Source organism: Gasterosteus aculeatus, chromosome 18 (genome assembly GCF_964276395.1).
Source record: "Gasterosteus aculeatus chromosome 18, fGasAcu3.hap1.1, whole genome shotgun sequence".
NCBI classification, from domain to species: Eukaryota; Metazoa; Chordata; class Actinopteri; order Perciformes; family Gasterosteidae; genus Gasterosteus; species Gasterosteus aculeatus.
In genome coordinates this window covers 6,231,910-6,259,360 of record NC_135706.1, presented here as the reverse complement: position 1 = coordinate 6,259,360, position 27,451 = coordinate 6,231,910, and the positions used below count along the sequence as shown (strand labels likewise).

Below are 27,451 nucleotides of genomic sequence, written 5' to 3'. Positions count from 1 at the left end.
GAAATTTGAAGATGGTAAACATGTGTAGAACAACACTGTATTCTATCAGTCTCGCATTTGCTACGGGAAAGATGTAGTTGTTGTCATATTGTTGACTATTAGTGTCCAACATAGCGACCACCAGGAGATTATGCTCACTCGTCTATTTGTTGTGTAATGTCCATTCCGTCACAGGGTGAAATGTAAATACTGATTGTTTAACAATAGGGCTGCGTAAGGCCTCTGCTCTGCTCTGTGCTATAAACGTGTTAAACGGCGAATCTATGCGGATGCTGAATCTAGATAGAATCCGGTGTTGACGTCTTCATCGTCTAATGATTAAGTGGGTAACAGATTCAGAGTGATGTACAGAGAGAAAGCAGAACGGAGAGGGGGGAGAACGTACTGTAGGGATTGGGACGAAGGAAAGAGGACATGCTGTCTGCTGCTGACGGGATCCTCCTCTGCTTGCCTGGTTGGCAGTCTGGTTGCTTAGCAACTGCTGTGGCCTAAAATAACCTGCCGGGAGACAGAAATAGACCAAAGATGGACAGATTGGCCTGTGTGTGTTGCAATAGGTTTTTTCAAGGGTATAGTTTCATTTCTTTTTTCGGTTCATATTTGACCTAATTTTTACTTATCCAGAACAACTACGCACACCGAGTACACGCGTACTATTAAAATGTGTGTGCGTTGTGATTCAGGCATATGGGCAACTCACCAGGCAGACAAGGCGCGGGGCCATTACCCCGTTCTAGCTGGTTGCTGTGCTGGTTGTAAGGGAAGTGACATCAAAATGTTTAGTCAGCATGGAGGACCCATTGGAGACGGTTGCTAAGCAGTTTTCTGCACCTTAGCAACCACAACAGAGGGTCCAACAGAGGAGAGAGAGGCAGGTGGTAATGATTAAAGCAGAAAAGAGTAAAAAAAAGAGCGTTATTTATTATCAAACTAAGCCTGACGCGGTCTCCTGTACACAAACAGATGGTTGTAAGATACACTGCAATGTGTTTTTCACACAATATGACACACGTTGTGATGAAGTTGAAGAACAAATGCTGACGGTCCAATTCAAGAAAGTGTATTAAAACAACAAGCACAAAGCTAAATACTTCCAAAGGCAGCGAAGCGCATAAAGACAGCCCGAATACGGATAAAAAGGTCCATGATTACAATCACTGCGGCGGACAAACACCTGCCGTCTGGCTACAACACAACCATCTTAGTGACAGGCGTCTCACTAAATGAACCTTTTGACTGCAACAGGTGTTGCTCATTTAATTTAGCTCTCTCATGGGTGCTCCCGTGTCCAATAGAAATGTAGCATGGACCTGCTACTGAAATGTTGCCCAGAAATAATGTAAAAATAGAACGTGAGGGAATTATTTTTCTTTTGGGGGGGCTACATCTACCCAAAGATTACTAATGTGTTGGTCATGTGAGGGTTAATGAATGGATATTTTGGTGACTACTTGTAAATGATTGTGGGGAAAACAAAGAGGGATTTGTGTGTGTGTGTGTGTGTGAGGGTCTCGACTCAGAAATATTTACATTGGCTCCACAATATCCTTATGGACTTGGACCTTCTGTTTAGCAAGATAATCTTGACAGACGAGCAGCGCTTCAATGATTGATGAAGTGTGAATGCAGAAGTTCGATGTAAAGAGTTAACGTTATGCTGTAAACCAACAACTGTGAACAGCTAGTCTGCGTGGTGACGTTTTCGTGTCTCCTTTAGCTGCTTATGTTTGTGGTAACAACACAAACAAAAAAACAAACCAAAAATAACTGATAAAAATTTCAACTTCTACCTGAGATGTATGACCTTGAATAATGACGTAAATGATCATTGTTGAATATTTGATCATTTGATCTGAAGAAGCTGATTCGAAGCAGAAGGATGTATTACCCAGAGCACTTGCCTGATTTTATGCGGAGATATTATTTTGAATTTAGTAACGATTCTCTAAAAATCAGCTTGGGGATTCACATAGAAACGGCTGTTTTCCGACATGCATAACTCGATCTTTCTCCCTCCCTCCCACTCACTCTCCCTCATCTTTCTCCCTCTCTCTCCCTCCCTCTCTTTGACCGTCTCTGTGCTTTACCTTCTGTGTGTTGATCACTCCAATGGGGTAAAATTAAATTAGGTTCCGTTTACAACCACGATAACCAACATAACCAAACATGCTGACCGTTATTCTGTCTATAAAGACACCAATTACGACCGATTATTTAAGGATCAGTCGACAGACAATAGACTTGACCGATCAGATTTTACTTTACTTACTTTTATCTTGTAGGAGTTTTTTGTATCTATCCAGAGGAAAGATCTAGAAGTACTGCTGTACATGTATCATGTCTTGGTTTACTAAACACAGCTGGATTTCATGTCAGCAAACATTTCCTTCACCGGTTTTGTCTTTCATATTGCAAACATTTTTAGCTCGGGAGAAAGGAACTTTTATCTTTGTCAAAACTTCATAAAACGTGTGACGTGTGTTTTTACCTTATTTACCTTTTACCTTATTTATTGTGTGCTACCCGTTGTTATTTCATTACTAATCCCCCAAATCTCTTTAAATCTGTGCGGCCTCACTGCTGACATCAATTATCACTTTACACAGCCGTTGAATGGGCTGCGTGTTTGATGTTGCCTCCCCCGTTATTGTCCAGAATGAAGACGGAGCAGACCATGACAGTCCAGAGGAGGGGACACCGGCGAGCCCCCGCACCAAGCGCAGAGTGGGCCGTCCCGGCAGGAAACGCAAGCAGCTGCTTCCTGTGAGTACTGTAATTATGGGCTGTCTTCAGCCTTTCCTGCTCCACACCGCTGCAGAGTGATTGATTACCTATTCACATACACAATGCCCCCCCCAAACCTCACCCCCGCCTTGCCTTGATAAGATGTGTTAAACATGCATGGTTTCCAGAAACACTTTGCTTCACATTCATGCACTCACACCTACGAGCTGCCGAGTGGCTGCTGGATCCGTTTATTCTAATTACACATAAATCTGAGGAAGCATTAATTACGGGTCACGTTTGTTTGACGGATAATGTGGCGGAGCTCTTGCCTCCTCACAACCGCTTTTCTTGGCTGCTCTTTCTTCTGTTGCTTTTACCTGTGACATTGAGACATCTGCAGTGTGTCTTAGTAACAGGGATTCCCCTCAGTATTGACTGTTTTGCCGGAGAAACGTCAGCTTCATTTCCTCATTTTTTTGTCATCATTTGCACTTGTCGGTCTTGTTCCATCCCCCAACATTTACCCCTTTGCCTGAAGCTGAAATTCAAGAAAAGGTCTGATTTATTAGAACCAAACCTTGTGAATTCTTTGAGTTATAATAACATTGTACTGGCCAAAGCATTCAAGATCAGTTTTTTGGGATACACTAAATAGAAACAGTATCACCACGGACACAAGCCAATCACCTTCAAGTTCACAAACCTGTCCTGGAATCAGGAATCAGGAAACATTTATTGCCAAAATATGTCAAACATACAAGGAATTTGTCTTGGCGGTTGGTGCGTGACAGTAGACAGTGTAACAATAGACAACAAGACAAAAGTGCACAAGTAATAAAATAATATGCGAATGCTAATGCAATGGGTTAGTAGAATAAGGCTATGGGTTAGTATAAAATAAGAATAAAGTAAAAAATTAAAAATATTTAAAAAGTTAAAAAATATTGGACAAATGACAAAGGGACCTCTGAATAAAGAAAAAAGAATAAAAGGCAAAATAAACGAGAAAAGCATCATTCACCATCAGTCACTGGTCACTCATTGTTTCAAAGGGCAGAGAATAACAACTGGAGTGGCTGTAACTGGCAGAAGGTGACATTCACACCGGCTCCTGCTGGTTCTCTTCATGGAAAATATCTGTGTGACTGTGACTGTTTCTTTTACACCGAGTGTTAAACTCTTCATGTGTTAATTTGACGACCTTCAAGGCCGCAGTAATGAGGGAGCTTCACCCTCACTGAGACGACACCAAAGACTTCTCCCAAGGTCTTTTGCAGCTGCTCTCCTTCATGTTTCTCCATTCATCCTCATATTGCTCATCTTGTGCGTGTGTGTGTGTGCGTGTGTGTGTGTGTGTGTGTGTTTGTGCGGATGTGCTTGTGTGTGTCTTTGCGCTGACTGAACTCTGTGATCAAATCATCAAGTCAATGTAGCTGATCAAACGCTGATCACACACAGAAATACTGACTGAACTACTCTGAGTGGGTATGTGCACGTGTGCATTTGCGTGTGCTATCTGTGGGTGTTCATTCACGTGTGCAGGAGAGCCGGTCTGATCATGCTTTGATGTCTGAGCTCTGACAAGGCAGGCAAGATGAATGTGGGTCCTGTCACACACACACATGAATATTTACAATAACACACATACAGCTGCAGATACAACACACATGTTGCATGCACCAAAAGGTCTGCATGTTTGCAGGTTGTATTTGTTCTACACTTACCCATAGTAGCCATAACTAGGATTATCATAATTAATAAGCTAGCAGGACCAGCAGCAGCAGTAATATTGGTATATTAATAAGCAGTGTTTCCAACCTAGCGGTGGTGAAAAGACCGGCTGGGGGGGGAGGTAGTGTTCGGGTGAACGCACCGACGCTCTCTGTCCACGGGGGCGAGCGTGTCCGTGTACGCGCACGTGTCGGGGCAGAACTGCCGTACGCTGATTACCGAAGCCAATGTTGAATCAACTGTCTATGCAACATGGTTCAAGTTAAATAACCCTTCAATGAATATCAAAAAATCCTATTTTATTATTTTCAGTGGCGAGAAATCTTACTTAGGATTTAACAAAAATTCAAATGGAATCTCTTGCAAAGTTCACCAGATACGTTTTGGTAGGTTTGCAGCACGATCACAGTCTCACTTCTCAGCTGCTCTTTTATTTATGTATGATGTTAATACCTCTTTAACTTGCATTTTTATGTATAAGATACTTTTAGGTGAAGGAAATGTTCCTGATCATTTCAAGTCCTACAAAGTTAATTCACAGATTCACTCATACTAAACTCGTCAATCCCATTTTCATCTTCTTAAATCACTGACTAGCAGAGATCAATTTTCTATGGAAACTAAACTATGGAATGATTTTTCCCACCTGACAAAAAATGTCAACAGTGCCTAAAAGAATTTCTAATTGCTGTTTTGTAAGAGTTTGTTTGCTGTTTGTGCATCCGTGTTCATTACTTGTGTTGTTTTTTGCTGTTATATCCACATGTATAGTTGTTTCTCTGAGCATTCCCTTTGTTTAGGAATTACCACACAGGTACAATCACACTCACACACTCAACACAATTACATTATCAGGAATCAGGAAACATTTATTGCCATAACATGTCAGACATACAAGGAATTTGACTTGGCGGTTGGTGCATAACAGCAGACAGTACGACAATGGACAACAAGACTTTGTCTTTTCTTCTTTCTTTTCTATTTAGGTGTCTGTATTATGCATATTTCATTTTGTAAAAGATTTTTATATTATATAGGTGGAGGCTTCAAAAAAGCAGAGTTGGCTTTTTGCCTCCTCCTGCGCACTGTGCATTTATCTCTATTACGTTTGTTTATTTTGTAGTGCTTGAATTGTGCAAATAAATAAATGATATAGTACCAGTAGTCATAGTCGTGGCAATGATCGTGTACTAGTAATTGAAGTAGTTGTTCGAGCGGAGGAGAGCAGCAGCGTCCTCCTCCGACCAGGAGCAGAGCTTCCCCTCGCTGCTGCGTCACTCTGCTGAAGGTAGAAGGGACCCCATACAACAATGTCAACAACCCCTTCAACATTTATCCTATGCCAGTATGGTTACCTCTAGTAGTCGGGGAACAGACAGGATCCTCCTCCCTGTTAACACACACGCACGCGCAGTGGAGGGCATCCGGGGATGGAGGCATTGTGGAGCTCAGGGTGGAGCTGCCAGTAACATTAACTAAAGAGAGCAGAGAGGGAGGCAGCCTCACTTTCTCTGCTTCTTTGTCTCGTTCGCCTCTATCATAAGTAATCACACACACACACAGATATACCTGTCAGGACAGATGTTAACATGGCAATGGTGATACTTTCATGAATAAGTAGATTAGCTTCATGGTCCTTAACTATTTCAAGCTTCCATCATTTATCATCTCACACTCTTCGCTTCCTTTTTTTCTTCCTGCATCTGTCTATTTCTTTATTTTTTTGTTGCTCAATCACAGGGCTTTAAATTAGATGTCGGTCACCTCCATCTTCTTTTGTCTTTTACTCTCTTTTTGTAGCCAGAACCATGTGTGGTGCAGCTGGTGTGTGTGTGTGCACAGTGCTTGAATTACAGTTGTATTAGAATGATATATTTTGGTAGCTTTCCCACCATTTATGTCGCCTAATGCTTGGAACAGGAAAATCCCCTCTCTGCCACAGTTAGTTACATCAACTGATACAAATAATGAAACTTTTATGCACCCTAATAACTAGATTTTATTCAGAGCAGAGCTAAAGTATAATTAGTGTAACTGTCACATGAAACCTAAGATCTGAGGCATGACTTGATACCCGTGGCTTTCGAATTAATCCCAGCATTCATGCAGATCAGGAGGCTTTCTTTGCTGTTTTCTGCTTTTCGCTCAAACCTCAGAAGGTCACAGAGATGCGCTGACGATCCGGTTTGTTGTTGCAGTGGGACGTAGAAAAACCTAGAGCGGTCTAGGTTCAAAAGTTTAAAAAGCATTTTACAGCTAATGCAATCCGTTGTGTAGGTTTTAGCACGGTTTAAAACTTCTAATCACGTCAACTAAGGTTGTTGAGGAAGTTGGATTACTTCAAAGAATGTCAAAACTTTAAATAGATAATCATCTTTATCCAGATTTATGTATTTATTAGTTTCTATTATTCTCTGTTTATTAAAATGGCGTTTCTAGATTAAGTGTCTGATTGTGTGAAAAAAGAGAACATTTGAGCATTTTTATAGAAGGTACCAGATAGTAAATAAACATATAATTTAAGGCAGCTGCACTCGAAAGTATTTTACCATGCTGTTTTAAAAATAAGCTTTTTACCCTTAAAAGCTGACAAATTCAAGTGATTGTTTCCAATTAGTCAAACCTTTCTCTCTTGTACTTATTCCTTTTTAAAATCTTGCCCTATTTTCTTGCCATGTAATGTGTAACATAAACCTTTAATGTATATTCAGCCAGGAATTATAAAATAGCCCACATGGGGCAGAATGTCCACGAGACGCACGGTGTGACAAACAGTGTGAACTGCTCATAATAACTATTGTAAAAACATGTGTTACTTTATTATTTTGGGTAAACTACTGTTGTATTGTTTACATCCTGTACATCCTCCCTCTGGGTATCATCAAAGGTCCATCCAACCGAAAAACTGCACTTTGTTGCATTACTTAGTCAGTAACGTCAGGTACTTTCCACTCCGTCATTCAAGAGGGAGGTTAGATGCTGAGAGGTGGAGGAAGTGATGAAACCACCAGTGTGCATGCAGGAGATACCTGCTGGTGTCTAAGTCTAGTCTAGTTCTCTGAGTCTAACTCTTGAACTTTTATTTAAACAACGTTGAAGCTGCGTTAAGCAATACCTTTTATAGTCACACCGATTGACATGAAACAACCCTCTGTAGTGGGGATTTACACTCTAGACTGCAGCCGCATTAGGGTCATAGTTTTGGTTCACCGGCACAAATGAAACCCAACAATCGCACGTGATCTCACAGAAGGAAGTGAGTGAACACCCGGCTCACACAAGCCGGGTGTTCACTCACTGTTTGGCGCACAATGACGGCGAGGCGAAGTGGCTGAAGAAACATAGTAGACGTAGCAAACCCAAAGACATCCAGATATTTTTCTCAGGAGCTGAATTCAAATTGCATTCAAGTGGCCAAAAAGATGACTGCGAGTCCAGATTCCTCTGTTTCTGCTGGATGTGTAAGTAGTCAGTTGTTTGCTTAAAAGTTAGCCGTAGCAGCTAATGTAGCGTCAGAAATATGTGCCTCGTGCTGTAATGGTAAAATATTGCTTAATGCAGCTTTAATTTTCGGGCCTAAAACAGTAAATGTTGAGGCCATGAGTTCACATCAGAAACACTGGTGGTTTAATTTAATGATAAAGAAACTTTCATCTAAATTCATACTATTATGTTCATTGTTTTATGTACAGTTTTGATATTTCTGTGAGCTAATTTATTCTGGTGATAAGGTGTCCAAACATTTGTTTTTAATGGCTATTGGTTGATTTTTACGATGCTTTTGATTTTGGGGGGTGATAAAGTAGTGTATTTTATGTTACCTGCAATTTATTGAGATTAATGGATGCAATGTGATGAACACGATACACTTGTTTTTCCAAATGTTTTCTCCCAACTTTTTTCTTTCTGCTTTTGGCACAGAATCTCTGCTATTAATTTCAAAATAAATACACGTTATCCAATTAAGTTTGTTAATATAGACTCAGTAGTAATCTTGTTTTTATGTTTTATTAAAGCATTGTCGGCAAACAAATGGCTATTTCAACGCTATTTACATTTATTTAGCAAAAGGGCAAGCAAAAAGGGCAAGCAAACAATAATAATAATAACATAAATGTCTTTTGGTGTGATTTTTTGGGGGCACAATAGAAAATGTATTACGACCTTGTTGTAAAGTTGTAAACCCTGTTTAAGCGCCCAGTTGTAAAAATTGGCGCAAGGCCCTTCTAGTCCCCTTTTGTGTGCACTATTTTAACATTACAGCCTTTGTGGGATTGTTAGCACTAGCTAGCGTTAGCACAGTCTTGGAGCTTGACATTCACCCCGGCTCGTCATTTCCTAACTACCCATTAATGAAATGTTTCGGGCCTGTCAGCCGCGCACACATAAATATCCGGCTGTCTTTTCAGAGCTGACACTCGATCCGAGGTGATCATCATTAATGTTGGTGAGCCGATGGGACAAACATTGAATTAGCGACAGGCGTATACAGAGGGGATTGTTTGAGTGCGTAATCAGAAATCTGCCTTCTACCAACAAAATATCTCCTTTTGAAATGTGTGACATTTCAAAACCGTAAAAGCAATTTTAGATTTTCTGAAGTTAGTTTGTTAACTATTATTTCACATTATATCTAATTTTAACATAATGTAGCACGAGGGGATTCTCCCACATGTGTTCCTTAACCATTAGCGCGGTTAACAACATCAATAGCACTCCCCATCTCATCACATTAGTGTGTGTTTGTGTGTGTTAATGGGAGCTGGGGAGGTGTTTATTATACTGATCCAATGCAGACACACACTGCTGGATGTACCTGCTCTGCATTGCACTAACAAGGGCAGGTTAATAGATATGTGCTTGTATTGCAGTAGGTGTTTGATTGTGTGTGTGTGTGTGTGTGTGTGTGTGTGTGTGTGTGTGTGTGCATATAAGGCTTGTACTCTGTGTGTGCGCGTATGGTTATTATGTTTTCGGAGTCCTTCGTTGAGTGCAGACAAGGGCCAGCAGCTCTTTTCTCAGACCTAGACTGTGCTCCGTCTGTTTCCCAGGAGACGGCGACCTCTGACCCCTGTGTAATCGCCCCCCCAACCCCGCCGGAGGAGCCGGAGCCCTCCCCCTCCCCTCGCAAGAAGCGTGGGCGTCAGAAACTAGTGCAAACCGAGAAGAATAAGGGTATAGATATAATACAAAGTCATATCATTATTAACATGATATAACTTTGCCCATTTGTACAGTGATTCAAAAGTAAAAACTGCTAAATTGTTGAGATTTTAGATGCTTTAACAATTTTTAAAAAGTTACGATCAGTCTATGTCTAGTTTTTATTAATAAAAGAATGTGCTCAAGACTTCACTTTACCTGACATTTAATAGTCACATAACGTTCAGATGTCAGTGTTTTAGGACTTTAAACATGGATGCCGTAGCAGAGTGATGGAGACCATGACTTTACCTCCCATTCAACGTCTTGATAAATCTGTACAAATGGACCGTTTCCTGTAACTTCTCTTCTTCTGCAGACGAGCCAGACGACAGAAACTACGACTCCCCCAAAGAGGTGAGAAAAAACAGTTGCCCACCCCACTTCTTAATTTTACACCCCAAAATGAAGAAACACCACCTCTCATGGTACAAGCAGATTAAAATATAAGTATATAACAGGTTTTATATTGCATGTGTGTGCAGGGGGAGACTGGCAGGCTGCGGAGGAGGCCGGTCCCCAGAGTGACGTTCCAGGCTGGAGATCCGTACTACATCAGCAGGAGGCAGAAAGAAGAATGGCTCAGCCGCTGGAAGATGGAGGTGGGAGAGAAACAGGTCCCAGTCAGTGGCCATTTATACCCACCATAAGTTTGGAGGCTTTTATTTCCTTCTCTGCCCAATCAGAACAAAGCGGCTTAAGTCAACACATCAACCGGATTACTGGGCCGGTTCGAAAGATCTTAGTTTATTGTGTGAACACTCTTGATTGCGTTTGTTTTAAATGTTTTTTGTATTGGATCTCTTTAAATTTAAGATTTTGTATTGTTCAGCAACCAAAATATAGAAGAAGCTGTTTATTTTTTTGCCCTTTGTCCTGATGAGTAGTCAAGTTAATTTATTGTATTGGCAAACTCGATATATGCTGTTTTTATTTATATTGATTATATGTTCATTTTAAGCAAATAAAATGAGAAACCAGTCATAATGCTTTAAGTTCTGAATATTATTTGCCATATCTAAAAACATGAATTGAAGCCTGCGAGCTGCTTCACTTGACTAAAGTCACATGACGCACTCCACCTGCTGCGACATGTCTCCTCTGCACGCGTTTATTGTTGTGTTCACCCGTTTGCTGCTTGCCGGCTGTCACACCGCTCACTTACGTCGTCATTGGCTGCCATCGCTGCTGCTGATCATGTAGCCTTTCAAACAATCATTTTGACAATCCCAGTCAGAAAAGCACAGATAAAATGAATAATGGACAATCTTATACAACTTACATGGTCCTTTCACACTGGTATCTGTTTTTGGGAATAAAGCGTAAACATTGTCATGAGCTTAAATTTGTTAGAACAAATCTTAGTCTTTGCAAAACCGTTTGATCCACCTTGTTATCTTCTGTGATACAACTGAATTTAGCTGGCTGTTGATAGATTTTGCTCTGACATTTACTCAACACTGAAAACAGAGGAGCATGATTCTTTTTGCCTTTCAGTGGCTTTATGCACCATTTGGCTTTAAAAAATATTTTGACATTTGGACTCGCAGTGCCCATGAGTGCATCTGTGGTACATTTCAGCACTTTATCACAGTGGTTCCCAGACCATTTATCCCTCACAGCCCTGTCAGGAAGCAGCAGCCAAAGTAACACATAGGTCATGTCCTCAGTAGTATTCTGATATGTGTGACTAGACTCAATTTAATATCTTAAAAAATACTTACTGCAAAAAACACCAAATGACTTTGGGATGCTTGGGGATTCAGATAGTGGAGCGTTTAGCAGCTGAAGAGCCAGAAATCTCCCTCACATGTGGGTGGAGACCAAAACGGGAGCTAAACGGGACTGAATTATGTTCACCATATGTCACATGCCCCCCAACTCAGATACACTAAAAAAACTATCAAAGAATTCATAATATGTATTTTTTATAGTTTATTTAGAATAATCATGTGCTATTTTTAAAAGACCTCATGAGGGCATCTATAGCATTTACTCACGCACGTGTGTGTGTGTGAGTAAATTATTGTAGCTGCTAGAAAGTGTGCATGAAGAAAAGGTAGAAGGAAACGTCAGAATGACTGAGACAGACCGGATGTGTGTGTGTGTGTGTGTGTGTGTGTGTGTGTGTGTGTGTGTGTGTGTGTGTGTGTGTGTGTGTGTGCGGGGCCGTGTGAGGAAGAGAGAAAGTCACTCAGGGTGATTGACAGGCGGCATTGGCTGGAAAACGCAGGGGTGTAGGAGTGTGTGAGGTAAAGTAAGAGTGTGTGAGAGGAAGAGAAAGGGCTCACAGACCAACTGAGCGTGTGTGGTAGCAGTTTCTTCATTCTTCTGTTTCAACGTGTTCTGTTTCACGGAGACAACAATTACTATCAAAAGCAAAAACGCCGTTTTGTTTTAACCAAGCTATCGGAATTTGTTATACCCATAACCGATTGACTATATTTAGTAAGTATACGTTTCATTTTGAGGTGCCTTCAACAACAGCTAGTTACAAGCCTTTAAACATTAAAAGGATTGTGGTGAAAAGTCACTCAGTACATTCGCCGCCTCTACATCTCAGATGGAAACATTGTCTCATTCCGCTGGATGTGGAATGTGGAGTATCTCCACATTTAATACATCATAGTTTATCTGATATGCTCGTAGAAGATGTTCCATATGGACAGAGAAAATTTCTTGTACTTCTTTAGCTCAATAGAAATCTCTGTTGTTCTTTCATAGAGCATTATATTCCAAAGTATCATTTTGCTTCTATGATTAAACTTATTTAACTGAGAAATTAAAACAATGAAAGCCGGCAAGAGACCCAACTGACATGTAAAGCCGGGAGAAGAGACATGTGTTGACAAAGTAAGGGAGGGAAAGTAGAGAAAGACAAACTGACAGAAAGCGTGTGCACGTGTGTGTGTGTGTGTTGGACTGTAAGAGAGAACGAGGTGAAATGTGTGATTGCGACAGAGGTTAACCAGTTCCAGGTTCCTGCGTGTTTGTGTGTGTGTGTGTGTGTGTGTTTTCTCTGCGTTAGTTGAATGGCAGCCAGTTGTCAACATCCTATTTCCCTGCTGTCTGAAGAAAACCTGGTGCTCTTTGAAAAGCCTTTCCCAATTTTAGGATGAAAAAAAATCTAAAATTACAGCCAAGAAAATAAGCAGTGAGCACTGAGGCTGCAGTGTACCATGTGTGTTGAACGGTGGGCTTTTCTTCTCCCTTTAGGAGACGCTCTCAGCGTGACCTCGTGTTCACCTCTGACCCCTCGATGAGAAGAAGACAACAAGGGTGTAAATTTGACACATGATCTCTAAAACTGATCTCTAAATCTGTCCCGAGATCTGACCAAGGATGAAATAATACATGACGAACTAGCTAAAGGTTAACGGCTGCCTTACCTTCTGAGTAAGTTGCCTTTTGATAACATTCACTAGTCATGTACGAGCGTTACACCAGCTATTGATGGTTTTATTGCTGCAACTATGGATTATTATATGGATTATTTTATTTGATCTCATCTTATTTCCAAAACTGAAAGTTATGATTGATTAACCACTTCTTGCCTATAAAATATTAGAACATTTTTCTTCATATCTCTGTGAAACTGCTCTAATCACCGTAGTGAAACATTAACTAGCCGTGATGTGAAAGGTGATACTTCCAGAGATGAACAATGGAACTGTTTTAACCTCTGTGAGCTCATTGTTGTGGTTTAAGTCTTACGGCCCTATTTTTGCATCGTGTAGTTTATTTTAAACTCAGGGGAAAATAAATATGATTAAATAAATGCCATAAATGTTTCCTTTTTGACCACTTTATTACCCTAACAATTTTTATTTGTCAAGCGTTGGCATATGTCAGCTTGATTTGGAGTTCCTCTGCTCCTACTGGCCCAAAAAAGTGAATAAGCGCCATTATAATTATTTCAAAGTATTTACTGAATAGATGTAATGTTCCTCTTTATTTCACACTTTCAGTGTGGAGACATTCTGTCACTTTCACAGTTCTTTTTCTTTCTGTAACTCTATACTGTCTCATGTGACACGCTGTGAGGTCCCGACCCTCACACAACCTATTACCATGTCAACTCTGAGGCTTACCTAACCTTTGACCTCAGTGCATGTACACACCCATATACACACACACACACACACACACACACACACACACACACGTAAACATTAGCCTGGATGTGTGTATGTGCGTCACCATCACCCTGAATCCCCCAAGGCTACCAGACATAACTCTGTCCCACCATTCGCTGTGCTTGTATGTGTGTGTGTGTGTGTGTGTGTGTGTGTGTTGTTGAAGTGCAACTAAACATCTTTTGGATAAAGGATCCAGCACATCACACACACTTTACTGTTGTAACCAATCAGCACAGAGGAAGAGTTTAAAGAAGGCTGGGGGGCGAGTTTAGCCGAGGAGACTCCCTGAGACAGGAAGGAGGTGAGAAGAGAGAGTGAGAGGGAGGGAGGATAGGGTAAGAGAGAGAGAGAGAGAGAGAGGGAGACAGATGAAGAAGAAGCGAATGGCTGAGAGAAAGAGACCGAGGGAGACAGGGTTACATGTCCGCCATGTAAGTAGTTTTTCTCTTCTCCCTTGGCGTTTGGATTCTAGTGTGAAAGGGAATGTAGGCTCATGTTTTGTTTTGTTTTTAAACAGGAAGTGCAGCAAGCTGTTTCTGTCTCTGAATCTAGTTTCTTTGATGCTTTCTGGTGGCTTTATGACAAGTGCTTGAACACATGATAGAGATCTTGATTGAGTTTGACTGGACTTGACTGAAGTCCTTTGTTTACATTCTTCTTTTTGTTTTTGTCTGAGGGAAAGAAAATCCTTCCCAATTATTCACTGGCAGCAATGACATGCAAATACATCTTTAATAGAAAGTTTAATATCTTAAACTTTCTCCTTTAAACAGCAGTCAGACACTTGCTGTTTAGTCCATTTTTACCACATGAAGTGATTTATCTTCTGGTGAATGCTATGTAACATTTCTCACTTAAATGGCTCTCTGATATGTTGATAATTAGAAAATAACACCGGGCCACCAGATCATAACGCAACAGTCGGGTCAGGCCACGTTTGAAGTGTCTTCAGCCGTTGATCAGTGAGCTGCTGTTTGGCCCGTGTCGTTACAGAAGACCCCCCTGGGAGCGCCACGGACTGTCCCTTTAATGTGTCCCACGATCGATGCGCCTAAAAGAGCGGTCACTTGGTGTGCTGCCTATTGTCACTGTGTGTGTGTGTGTGTGTGTGTGTGTGGAGCAATGACGGGTTCATGACGAGGTCAGGGTCAGTCACGCTCTGAAGAGGGGGGGGGTTAAAAAATGGCTCACTGGCGAGGTCGTTGTGTGAGGGGTCGGAGGTCAAGGGGGCCGGCACTAAGAGCGGAAAGGCTGACCAGGTCACGGGGTTCGTCAAAGTTGAAAGTCGTAACTCACAACATTACAACCTCTCTCTCAGCGGCTCTGAGGCCCGCTGCCTTTATTCCTCCCGCCTCACTTTCTATACATCACTACATCACTTTCCATACATTTCAACTGACAAAAAACACAATATAGCATGAAACATAGCATTTACTTATACGTGTATGTAATAATAAGTAATTCATGACTTTGGACATGCTTTGAACTTTGGCAGCAGACATAATGTACAAAGCTGAAGCCTTGAATGAGGCGCTGTAGAGAATACAATCAGTCAAAAGTAGTTAGAGTGGCACGTTGTTCATTTTTTAAGGCCCCTTCTTGGATGGCATGATATTGACCCTCAGGGTTTTGCCTTCACAGACTCTTTAGTCATCGGTGATTCGTCCGCATCCCTGAAAGCAGCTTCCTGATGGAGGCTTTCCATCAGCTGATGTTGCCAGGCAACAAATAAAGTTTCCTTCTGTCGACAGGATTCTTTTGCGCCGATATCTTGTCCAAGTCTTGAGAGATCTTATGAGATGATCCAGTCCAGATGCTGACAGTAATTTTTTATATGCCTCCTAACAGCCGAGTGTGCGCTAATGATCGCTGCGGGAACATTTGGTCCCTGGTGTTGCTTTGCGGAATATTCATTCATTTTATGGACCACAATGGTCAGTGCAAAACACAAATAGGAAAAGAACCACTGAGCTGAGACGTTGAAAAGTTCTACGTTTAAAATCTATATGCAGAATTGATAATAAAAAAACAAGCCAGCAGGATTTTCAACAGTTAATATGAATGGAAGAAACTTCCAGATAAAAACAATGTACTTGCCATGCTGATTGCACTTTAGTTCTAAATTGTACAATATATTGCAACATCAAAATGTTTTCAGTGTGTAATACACTGATTCTAGTGAGTACATACTAATAACAAATATAAACGATTTACACACAGCATTTCTTAAAATGCAATGCTTATTTTCTGTTAGTGTTAGATATTTCTCAAGGTGTTTGACCACAATCCACATTCATTTATTTTGTCAAAATAGTGTGCTGTGCATTCAGTGTCATGTTAAGTACTGTCTACTTCCTCTTGTCACATTTTGAACAGAATATTTGAAGTATTTGTTTTCTTGGAAGTAGAAACCTCAGATGTTTTAGAAATTGGTGACGACATGTGGAGATTCCCTTACTTTGCGCTCTGTGTGTGTGTGTGTGTGTGTGTGTGTGCGGTCTGTCTATGATCCGTGTAACAGGCTGATTGAGATTTTATGAAGTCAAAGGTCAACAGGAGGGAGGGGGCGTCGGGGTAGAAGGGAACTTAGGACCTCGAGGGTCATTCAGAGGAGAAAACTGTCACTCTCACATTTAATGTCTGACCTTCACTTGAATTTATGCCGTCATCCCTCCTCTTCTTCACGGGTTAATTTCCCCCGTTGTGTTGTTTTACTCGCTCGGTACGAAAGGTTGGGGTTTTCAACCAAAGTGGAAACCAAATCAATATCTAGTCAGAAAACAAATCTTTTTGGATCATGGTAATGCCTAAAAAGACGGAGGAGTCCTGGGAGTTTTACGTCTGGGCCACAGCGAGATCACTGCAGCGTAGTAACCAGTGAAGTCATGATTATTTTTAACTTGCTCTCTTTCCAAGACGAGCCCCCGCTGCTGTGTTTCTTTCTTCTTCCAAGATTTCTCTGGTCAATAAAACAAATTTCAGCAGCAAAGTAACTCTCCTCTCTCAGTGACAGTATGAAGGACGCACCGAAAAAAGGGGAATCATTGCAACCATAAGAGATCCTTCAGCATATCTCCACAAACGGGTCACAACAGGCTTGGGGTTGATAGGTCGAGTAGTAAGATAAGCTGTGGACGGACAAACACAGGCACACAAGTGACAGAACACATGATCTCCTCACTCACTTACTAGATCATGTACGTTTACTCTACTGTAGTTATGTCACAGCTGTGGGAAGTAGTTACACTCTGATGGCGCTTTTGCTGCCAATTAAGTACTATTACTTCTGGAGATACTCTGCTTTCTTGCTGAGAGTTAAATGGAAAGATTAATTCCACACTGATGTCCGTCCATTTAAAATGAAGTCACAGCCAGTAACTATTTCCATTTTTTACACTTCTGTCTTTGTACTGACAACCGGACATTTTTATTTGTGATGCGTCAACTTGCTGCTGGGTTTATATGTCATCATTAGAGCTCGCTGTTGCCCCCTGATTCCAGTCTTTATGCTAAGCTAACTGGCTGTTAACAGTGTATTTAACTGAAATAGAATAAGAGTGCTATTCCATCCGTACATGTTGTCGCTGATACTGTTTTACTAAAGCCAGGATTAGTTTCAGTCTAGTTTTTTAAAGGGAAAAAACCCTCAGTATTGTAGTATGACAAGAAGTAATAAAGTGGAAATCAGACTTATTTCTATCTTGGGTCTGACTTCCTGCCTACTACTTTCTCCGCTGCCTGTATTTTATTCCTCAGTTTTTTACAGTTTCAGTTTTCTCTCTCTCTCTCTCTCTCTCTCTCTCTCTCTCTTCTGAACCCATTGAACTGCCTCCCCACTGCACCCTTTCTCCCCACTCACTTCCTGTTAGGAACAATTAAAGGATTGTTTCTACAGCTCGGGGGACCGAGGCCTCGATCTAGATCAGCTGGAGAAACCCACATAAAACAGCAATCCTATCGGACGTCTACATTGTAGTTAATGACATTCATTACACAGTGAAAATTAGGACAAAACGCAATTCGGCATCGGATCTGATTACATGAGGCTAGTAGCTAAATAGCTGCTTAAACGGCAGAAGAAGGTTATTCAGTCTATGTTTTCCCCAATAGGAGAATTTGACACTATTTTAGTTTTGGCTGTTATCAAATCTCCCAGTGCAGGAGTTAGAATTGCCAATGCAATAGATTATAGACATCAGGTGTTTAATTGGGAAATAATTTCCTCAGCAGAGAATAAATATTCACCACTTGAAATTAGACTATTGTTTTCAAGTTAATGAGGAGTTATTGCCTATTGAACTTGAGTGTTGGTCCCACGGCGGCCCTGCTTGTGTGGCTTTTTATTGTTTTGCGTTGTAGTAGTTAGAGAACGCTGAAAAGAACAAAGCCATGTGTTAAAATATACTTTGTTTTTTAAGTAAAACAAAGTGCTCTCTGTTCTTTCCTCACAGGCAGAGCGACGGGCGTACAGAGAGGCGGAGATGAACATGATGGACGATCTATCTGAAGGGGACTTTCAGAAGGAGGAGGAGTCAGCCAGCCCAGCCCCTCCCCCTTCACAACAACAAACAGCCCCAGCATCACCGACAGTTGCTGTGACGCCAGAGCCAGTTGCCGGGGTAGAACGGGCCACGCCGAGGGAGATAGAGTACCAGGTGATTAATTACTATTATTTCATTCTACTTTTCTAGTAGAAGAATGCAAAGCCAAAGCTGCAAGTGGGGAAAGAAAAGGTCAAAGCACCAAAGCCATTCCATGAAATCTTATTATCAGAGAAGCAAGCTGAGCACACGTTAGCTGCAGCTTAGCTCGAAAGCCCCTTTGCGACGTCTTTCGCAAAATATGAAATTTGCCTAATTCATTAAGTGCTGCCTCAGTAAATATTAGGGGTGGGGGAAAAAAAATTCTGATTGATTTTTCGATTTCTCTCTAGAACGATTCCGAAAAAAAAAGCCTGTCTCGTGCGAGCAAAAGTCTGTCTCGCGCGAGATATTTGCTCCCTCGCGAAACGTGAACTTCCTCGCTTGCAAGCTTAGTCTCTGCTCGCGCTCAATTGGTGTTTTCTACGCGCTCGCTGTTTTTCTTTCTGACAGTAAGGGGGCGGAGCCAGTCACCATGGTATCTACACCTGATTGGTTACAAACCCTGTCTTTGGATTGGCTGGAGTGATGCATTCACACAACTATCTCATTTCCGCACTAATGTAAGGGGATATTCGAAATTATGAGATAAAACGTCAAAAAACAAACGCCCCCCTTTGGGAATCGTAGTGGACCGTAGATGACAACCAGCTACAACCATCATTTACCATCATTACCGGCACATTAAGAGCAACGCGTCCAGCTCGCAGACCGATCCGTCAGTCTGAATCTGAATATCTTGCCAACTTTACCGAACTATGAAGGAGCCTGCGCATATCTTATTATTATTATTTAGATTTTCGATCCATATTGAAAGTTGGCAAGATATTCACAGATTTGGACTTTTTTCCAGTATTTTACAAATACGGACCGGTCTGAGACTAAGAGCAGCTTTTTCTTCTTTTAAAAAAAAAATGAATCTGTTTAATATTTTTTTTACATAGGCTACTTCCATATTGTGTTGAAATGCAAGTTGCATTGGTTCTTGCATTGTTGATAGAAAATCATATTTGTGACAAAGATTTTTTTTCTCTTATAAAAAATGAGAGAAGGTAATTCATCTGTTGATTTTCTTTAATTATCAAATAAAGTAGGAAGTGATTAGCAACCTCTGAGTAGCAAACTCAGATTTGAGAAAATTTAGAAAATCGAGATGCATCGATAATCGTTTTATCAGTTTAGAATCGATAATTGGTTTAGAATCGAATCGTTGACCTCTGAATCAGAATCGAATCGTGAGGTGCCAAGAGATTCCCACCCCTTGTAAATATCAGGAGTGCAGGTGGAAATTGAACTCCCTTTGTTGTGTCCATGCTGCAGGATGGCAGGGGATTCGGCATCGGTGTTCTGGTGTTCGGGAAGCTGCGAGGTTTCTCCTGGTGGCCCGGCAGAATCGTCTCCTGGTTGATGAGCGGCCGGAGTCGAGCTGCAGACGGAACTCGCTGGGTGATGTGGTTCGGAGACGGAAAGTTCTCTGTGGTAAGTCGTTTTAGTGAGAACCCCCCCCTAAAAATGGTCATATACCGGCACAAATCTGTGTTAAATTAACAGTAGAGGGAAGTCATCAGGGAAGTGATTGGGCCTTTTAATGCAGTGGCCTAATGACTGTAGCACTCCGGGCAATCTATGCTTTCATAGACACAAGAATATCGTCCCGGTTACATAAACCCATCCAATAAGATGTTGCTTTTAATCTGTGGCTACGCAGCTCTGTGTTAACTCAGCACTTAATTAAAGCAGAAACTTTAACAGAGCAGATTTGATCTTTTACTTTAATTTGATAGAAGATGACCTTGTTGGACTTAGTAACCCACATATTGCACCGAAGCACTTGTCTTTTGAGAGAACTTTCCTAAAAACGTCCTCACTGCTGCACACAAAATTACCTTAATTAAGGATTTCAAGGACTTGTTGAGAAGTCGTTTCACCAGCTTTTTTCCTCTAATCATTTCTGCCTTTTGATATCTATTATCCTTATTATATCTTTTGGGGTTTTTGCAGGTTTGTGTGGAGAAGCTGATGCTTCTGAGCTCTTTCTCACCTGCCTTCCACCAGCCCACCTACAACAAACAGCCCATGTACCGAAAAGCCATCTTTGAGGCTCTGCAGGTAACAAAGCCAACCGTTTCAACTTTGCTTCTTTATGGTTCATAAATAAATGAGGACATTTGATCCAGAACTGAACGTACTCTGAATGAACATCTAAAAGACCCTATATATAATAGATATATGTGCGGGTCTAAAGGTCAGATTTTGTCATTTTATTACTATGTAAGAAGAGCTTAATTTGTATTGGTAGAGGTGGTTTATCACGTGGGTTCATCTCATATTTCATATGTATTTAGAAGTTATAAATAACCAGCTGAGTATTTGCACATTAAGACATGCAGTTATTTTTTATTCTTCTAGCTTGTACAGCCATAATGACCATATTTATTCTTCTTATTTGACATGTTTTTCCTGTTTTCTGTGCCGCGTGTTAATTTTGTGTGGAGGTGGCCAGTGTCAGAGCAGGGAGGCCAATTCCTTCCTGTGATGCGAGCGATGATGCAGATGGGGTGGAGATTCAAACCAGACAGATAATAGAGTGGGCCATGAACGGCTTCCCACCCAAGGGTCCTCAGTCACTGGAGCCTCCGGAGGGTATACACACATTTCATTATATACATAATTTAAGGGAGTGGTTGTCTAAAACACACGCCTACTGCAGATACTCCTCATAATGGAACAGATTCAGATGTCTGTGAACAGTTGGCACTCATCATGTAACATACCATCAATACATAAGATCATTAAATGTTCTTATATCCCCACAGAGGAACGGAATCCATATAAGGAAGTGTACCCAGAGATGTGGGTTGAACCGGAGGCAGCGTACACGCCTCCACCCGCCAAGAAGCCCCGCAAGAACTCAGCTGAAAAAGCAAAGATCAGAGAGGTGATAGACGAAGGCACCAGAGGTAAACACACAAACACAATCCACACAAATCAACCTGTTGATTCTACGTATGTTTGAGGATTTTCAGAAGTTTGGAGCTGAGACCACAATACTCACACTACATTTTGAGATAAATGTATCATCAAAAATATACACAGAAAAATCAGTAACATTTACTTTTATGAATTTTTTAGCTGTCTAAATGTTCACATTTGTGATGCGTATTCACGGCTTTCATGTTTTCAGAGAGACTCATATGTGAGGTCAAGAAGAAGACCAGAAACATAGACGGTAAGTTTCTGATTTTTTTTTAACGTGAATTAAAGAAGTGCTGTATTTAATGATACTCCTTTATTATTTACACAATGTTTACTCATTACTATGGATACTAACTAAAAGCTCATTTATATCATCTTCCTCTTACAATAAGTTTTATTTGAATGGCTTCTTATGGCTTATATTTTTAGTCAGTCACTGTAGTCTCTTTAACGTTTCTAGAATAAAATTGTTGTGCTTGTTTACATTATTGAAATTCAGCTGATTAATTTATGCATTAAGAATAATTCACTGGTGTATTGGAGTAAATGCTTAGGCAAGATTAATAATCAAAGAACGGACAACAAATATTGTTATGCATCATAACGACATTTAAAATGTCTTTGTGTGTTTAAAATTTCCTCCATTCATGTAAACAAAGGGCTAAACAAATTGTTTTACATGTAATGATGCAATCCGGACTTTTGTTTGTTCAGATATCTGCATCTCTTGTGGAAGCCTCAACGTCTCTCTGGAGCATCCTCTCTTCGGAGGTGCAATGTGTCAGGGCTGCAAAGTGAGAACTCTTTTATCATCTGACTCTATTATGGAATTGTGTGAGACTGATATAATAAAGCTTGGACACCATTTTACAACATTAGGTTTTCTAGAAAACAAATAATTCCAGTAAAAGACAGTCAAAGAGAGAGCAATTAAGTATTTATTGTATAACAGTTAATTAAATTACACACCTATATAAATATAAATATATATATAGTTGAATTAAATAATAATTTATCTGTACAAGATATTTATACTGTATATTTATCTAAAATGTGGAAGGAATAGAATTATTGCTGGTTCAATATGATTGACGTCTGTGATATGACGACACACTGACACAGTCGATGACCCCCCCCCCCCCTTTCCTGACCGCAGAACTCGTTCCTGGAGTGCGCCTACCAGTACGACGATGACGGCTACCAGTCCTACTGCACCATCTGCTGTGGAGGCAGAGAGGTGCTTATGTGTGGCAACAACAACTGCTGTAGGTCAGTACAAAGCTTCACTCGTTTACTCGGGTGAGAGTGAGAGGCAAGAAGCTTCTACTCGTTTTACCAGGACGCGGTTTGGGATTTCACATTGGTGGAAGTAACTTGAAATGAAGAAGAAACTAAAAATGTCAAAGCGTGATTTTACAGTATGGATCCATTCATTGGCTATCAAACCAGGCGACTCACGAGGAGCAGATTTAGTTACAGTATGTGAACACGCAGCTTATTTTGGCATCCAGGCTGCAAATATCCAACAGCTTGAAACAGCAGTACTTGGCATTGTGGTGGTGGACAAAGTACTCTGATCTTAGTAGCAATGATACACTGTAAAAATACTCTGTTACTGTTAAACTATGGAGTAGGTCGTTAACTATAATCATAACTATTTGTTGGGTTTGATTTATTTTATTATTATTATTATAGTTATTTATTTATTATTTTATTAAATTATCATTATTGTATTTTAAAGGTGTTTTGCCTTTATTTAATAGTACAGTTTAAAGAGAAGGGCCAATCACATGTGACTAGGCCAATCACATGTGACTAGTGTGACTGATCTTTTATCTTTTTTTCTTTTTGAAAATGATGCTAATATAGTACCTCAAACTTGACTGCAACACTCACAGCAAATATACTTGACATTACACCAATGGAGATGCTGCGAACAAAAACAACTTTAATTAAACCCTTCACCAAGAAACTACTATTTAGGGAAGAAGAGATTTAATCTGTCTCCCAAAAAAATAAACGAATATTTGCAATGAGTAAAGGACCCACTCACCAGCAGTCGGGTGGAGGAGTCTCATGGGGAGTTTGTGTGCAGGTGCTTCTGTGTGGAGTGTGTGGATCTGTTGGTCGGTCCCGGCTCAGCGGCGACAGCCATCAAAGAAGATCCTTGGAACTGCTTCATGTGTGGCCCCCGGAGCAGCTTTGGGTTACTGCGGCGACGGGACGACTGGCCCAGCAGACTACAACACTTCTTTGCCAACAACCACGAGCAGGATTTTGTGAGTGTGACAATCGCCTGCTGGAGAAATTAAGAGAAATACATCACAGTTAGACATAAGTATCTGCTTTTCAGCGAGGCCTCTCCTCTGCTATAAATGATCCATGAAGGCTAAATGATCAGAACTGTGCTCAGATCAGATCCTAATCATGAATAAAGCTCATGTGCTCTCTCTGCACACTGTGAAGCTTAATATTTAATCTTGTGTTCATCAATGTTTCTTCTTCCTTTTCAATTCTTCCTTTTAGGAGCCAGCCAAGTTGTATCCTCCAGTTTCAGCAGAGAAGAGAAAGCCAATCAGAGTTCTCTCCCTGTTTGATGGCATTGCCACAGGTACATTATGTGTAGACGTTATCTGACTACCTTCTTTCAATTTATTAACAAAGACAATGTCAATCGGTAGTTCCACTGCTTTGGTCAGGACCAAAATGTCTATTGGATGAATTGGACATTCATGGTCCCGTCAAGATGAATAATAATAAGCTGTTAGGTCATTTATCCTCCCCCTACACCATAAACATTTTTTTTAATTTTTGTTAATTAGTAATTAATAATTATGCTTTTTTTAATTCTTGACTTTGACTGCATTTCTTTGTGTAACCGTGCAGTGAAAATATATTTACCTTGAACCAAAAATGTGCACGCTAATCTAATAACAACATCTGATAACATCGCCGTGGTACTAAGCATTTTCCTCAAAGCACCCTCTCACCTTAGCATAGCACCTAGCATGGCGTTTGTTCTAGTCCTTTTTACCTTTATTTAAACAAATACAAATGTGTATGTGTGTGTGTGTGTGTGTGTGCACAGGCCTATTGGTGCTGAAGGATTTGGGCATGCAGGTTGACAAGTACGTTGCCTCCGAGGTGTGTGAGGACTCCATCACCGTCGGCATGGTGCGACACGAGGGGCGCATCATGTATGTGGGTGACGTACGAAACGTGACACGCAAACTCGTGAGTGCTTCTACTCAAATACACAATCATATTTCACACCACACAATGTATTTAAGTGTAAGTACGGCAAATTATGGAAAGGCTTAATTCATCTTACACACGAGTCGATTGTTTTTTAATCTTCTATTTGACCAAACTGCTGTTTTCTCACACAAGATTGAGGAATGGGGGCCGTTCGACCTGGTGATTGGAGGAAGCCCCTGCAACGACCTCTCCATAGTCAACCCTGCAAGGAAAGGCCTTTTCGGTGAGAGACGTTCTTTGAATCCGTCCGGGTATAAATTCACACTAGTTTTCTGCTATGAATAAAACTGGGAGGAAAGATAAATTAGATTCAATTAATTATTAAATATATTCAAGTGAACCCTGATGATCTTCATGTGAGGCTGAACTTCTCGTCCCCGCAGAGGGAACAGGCCGCTTGTTCTTTGAATTTTACCGCCTGCTGCACGAGGCTCGACCGAAAACGGGTGACGCGCGTCCGTTCTACTGGCTGTTTGAGAACGTGGTGGCGATGGGAGTCAGCGACAAACGGGACATCTCCCGCTTTTTAGAGGTACGGTAGCAGTTACACGGCCCTGAAGTGCACTTATGTAGATGAATGTATACATGTACATTCCTCCGACGGATCCCACACAGTGACTGATGCGGAGGAGAGAAGAAGTATGAAGGCACATGCAGATTTAGTCAGCACATTTAAGAAGTCTTCAGATGCTTCTGTCTACAGAAATAAAGGGACTGAATATTAAATCTTAACAGATTGTAGCAGTGGGGACGACAGACTGTTCATATCTCAGATGGTATCTGAACCTCATTTTGTCTTATATATTTGATGCCACACCATATTACTCCATATTATGTTAATATGTTATACTGTTCTATTTCATGGCGTACTATATTTTATTTCTATTAGATTCCTATATTATATATGCACAGACTTGCCAGACAGGAAGATGTTGACATTTAGTGGAACAGGAAGTTAACCTGCTGCTCCTCCCTAGTGTAACCCGGTGATGATCGACGCCAAAGAGGTCTCTGCTGCCCACCGCGCTCGCTATTTCTGGGGAAACCTGCCAGGCATGTCCAGGTGATACAAACAAACGTCCCATAGTTATCATCAGTCGACCGTTTATTTGACTACAAGTCTGATTTGTTCCTTAAATCAATTCTGAATTCAAATAATTGATGTTTTAATATTTTGTCCCAGACCTCTTACAGCCATGATGAATGACCGGCTGGACCTACAAGACTGTCTCGAGCACGGGCGCACAGCCAAGGTACCTATCCACCTGTGTGAGTGTGTGTGTGTGTGTGTGTGTGTGTGTGTGTGTATGTGTGTGTGTGTGTGTGTGTGTGTACAGTGCTTGAATTACAGTTGTATTAGAATGATATATTTTGGTAGCTTTCCCACCATTTATTTGTGCTCATCACCATATGATATGCAAAGAAACAGACCTACAGTCAATATCAGGGGTGTCCAATAATAAATTGATACTCTTGCAGCATTAATGGGATGAATAGAAATTTAATATTTCTCCTATTAAGTATGATAGACTATAGAAATATCGTATTACATAATTGATGTCCATTTTTACTGCATTGTTTTCCTGCTGTTTGCTCACTTTTTCTCTACCAGCCACAGGACTTATTGGCCATTTATTTAGCAAATGCTCATTTGTTGACAATGACTTTTTCAAATCCCAATGTATTGTAGAAAACAGGGGATGATTTTAGGATTAAAAAAGGGTGTCTGTGTGTGTGTGTGTGTCTCCGTCTCTGTTTGTGTTTTTGTGCGTGCTTGGTTCGGGATGTTAATTCCAGTTTGAGAAGTTGCGTACGATAACGACACGCTCCAACTCTGTGAAGCAGGGGAAAGACGAGCATTTCCCAGTGTTCATGGACAACAAGGAGGACATCCTCTGGTGCACCGAGATGGAAAGGTACGGTAGTTTGTGTTTGCATGTCTGCTCTGTGTGTGCTCCAGCGTGCAATCTCCATGTGATCCTGATACTTCATTAACATTAATAAGTGTTCCATCGTCTGTGCGCACAAACTAGTTAAAGACATTTGTGGCCCAAGACGTCTCATCTTTTTGCACAGCATTGACAGCGTTCCCTGTCGAAACAATTCTGATGCCATGACTACAACTGTCACTTCTCACATGTGTTCAAGGGACAAATCGTAGTTCTGAGATGAGACATGAAGTTGTCAGAGACTCCTTCGGCTCAGCGATCTGGTAGTGTGTGACAGCCTGTCGCCAGTCACGTGGCGTGAAAACCACAATGACTGCAAGACGGCAATAGTGCAGCGATTTGACGGCGTCCAGTCCTGTACTGTGAACGGCGCATTACAAAATACAAAAACACAGATAAGCTGCGGATTATGAGCCTCTAAGTAATGAAATAAAGTCCATTAATTAATTGCGCCAAAATACAATTTTTCAAGTATACATTTTTTAATCTAAAGAAATCTGAAAGGCACTAATTGTCTACAGTATATTAGATCGGGTTTGTTTGGTCAAAGATGTTTGTCACAGCTAACAATTATTGACACTATTGATCATTTTCTCGACTTAATGTTTCATTATTTGGTCTTTTGAATATAGTAATAAGTAACGAAAACTACGTCTTCAAATTGCTGTTTATCTTTTCTGACCAGAAGTTCAAAAGCCACATTTTTTTTTAGATCTACACCAATGAAACACAGTTGGGGGACCAAACAATCAACCAATTAATTTGCCAATCAACCAATCAGTTGCTGATCAACTTTCTGTCCATGAACAATGGATTTGTTGATTTGTTT

General features: G+C 40.8%; 1 protein-coding gene across 8 annotated transcripts in view; it reads left to right on the top strand.

The window, feature by feature from the left end:
* LOC120808547 (DNA (cytosine-5)-methyltransferase 3A) overlaps window positions 1-27,451 on the top strand; it is a 37,946-nt gene that overhangs the window by 6,000 nt on the left and 4,495 nt on the right. The window contains exons 3-22 of one of the 8 annotated variants that reach the window (XM_040161528.2): window positions 2,656-2,763; window positions 9,510-9,633; window positions 9,980-10,017; window positions 10,146-10,262; window positions 18,251-18,454; window positions 19,760-19,918; window positions 20,441-20,548; window positions 20,935-21,082; window positions 21,256-21,399; window positions 21,624-21,668; window positions 22,130-22,209; window positions 22,572-22,684; window positions 23,511-23,694; window positions 23,942-24,026; window positions 24,504-24,649; window positions 24,806-24,896; window positions 25,057-25,205; window positions 25,651-25,736; window positions 25,857-25,926; window positions 26,471-26,589. In XM_040161528.2, coding sequence (XP_040017462.1) covers window positions 2,656-2,763; window positions 9,510-9,633; window positions 9,980-10,017; window positions 10,146-10,262; window positions 18,251-18,454; window positions 19,760-19,918; window positions 20,441-20,548; window positions 20,935-21,082; window positions 21,256-21,399; window positions 21,624-21,668; window positions 22,130-22,209; window positions 22,572-22,684; window positions 23,511-23,694; window positions 23,942-24,026; window positions 24,504-24,649; window positions 24,806-24,896; window positions 25,057-25,205; window positions 25,651-25,736; window positions 25,857-25,926; window positions 26,471-26,589 — 2,318 coding nt within the window. Of the gene's footprint in view, window positions 1-2,655; window positions 2,764-7,751; window positions 7,920-9,509; window positions 9,634-9,979; window positions 10,018-10,145; window positions 10,263-14,073; window positions 14,231-18,250; window positions 18,455-19,759; window positions 19,919-20,440; window positions 20,549-20,934; window positions 21,083-21,255; window positions 21,400-21,623; window positions 21,669-22,129; window positions 22,210-22,571; window positions 22,685-23,510; window positions 23,695-23,941; window positions 24,027-24,503; window positions 24,650-24,805; window positions 24,897-25,056; window positions 25,206-25,650; window positions 25,737-25,856; window positions 25,927-26,470; window positions 26,590-27,451 lie in introns of those variants that run through there. The other 7 variants (XM_040161534.2, XM_040161532.2, XM_040161535.2 and 4 more) reach the window with 7 other exon arrangements.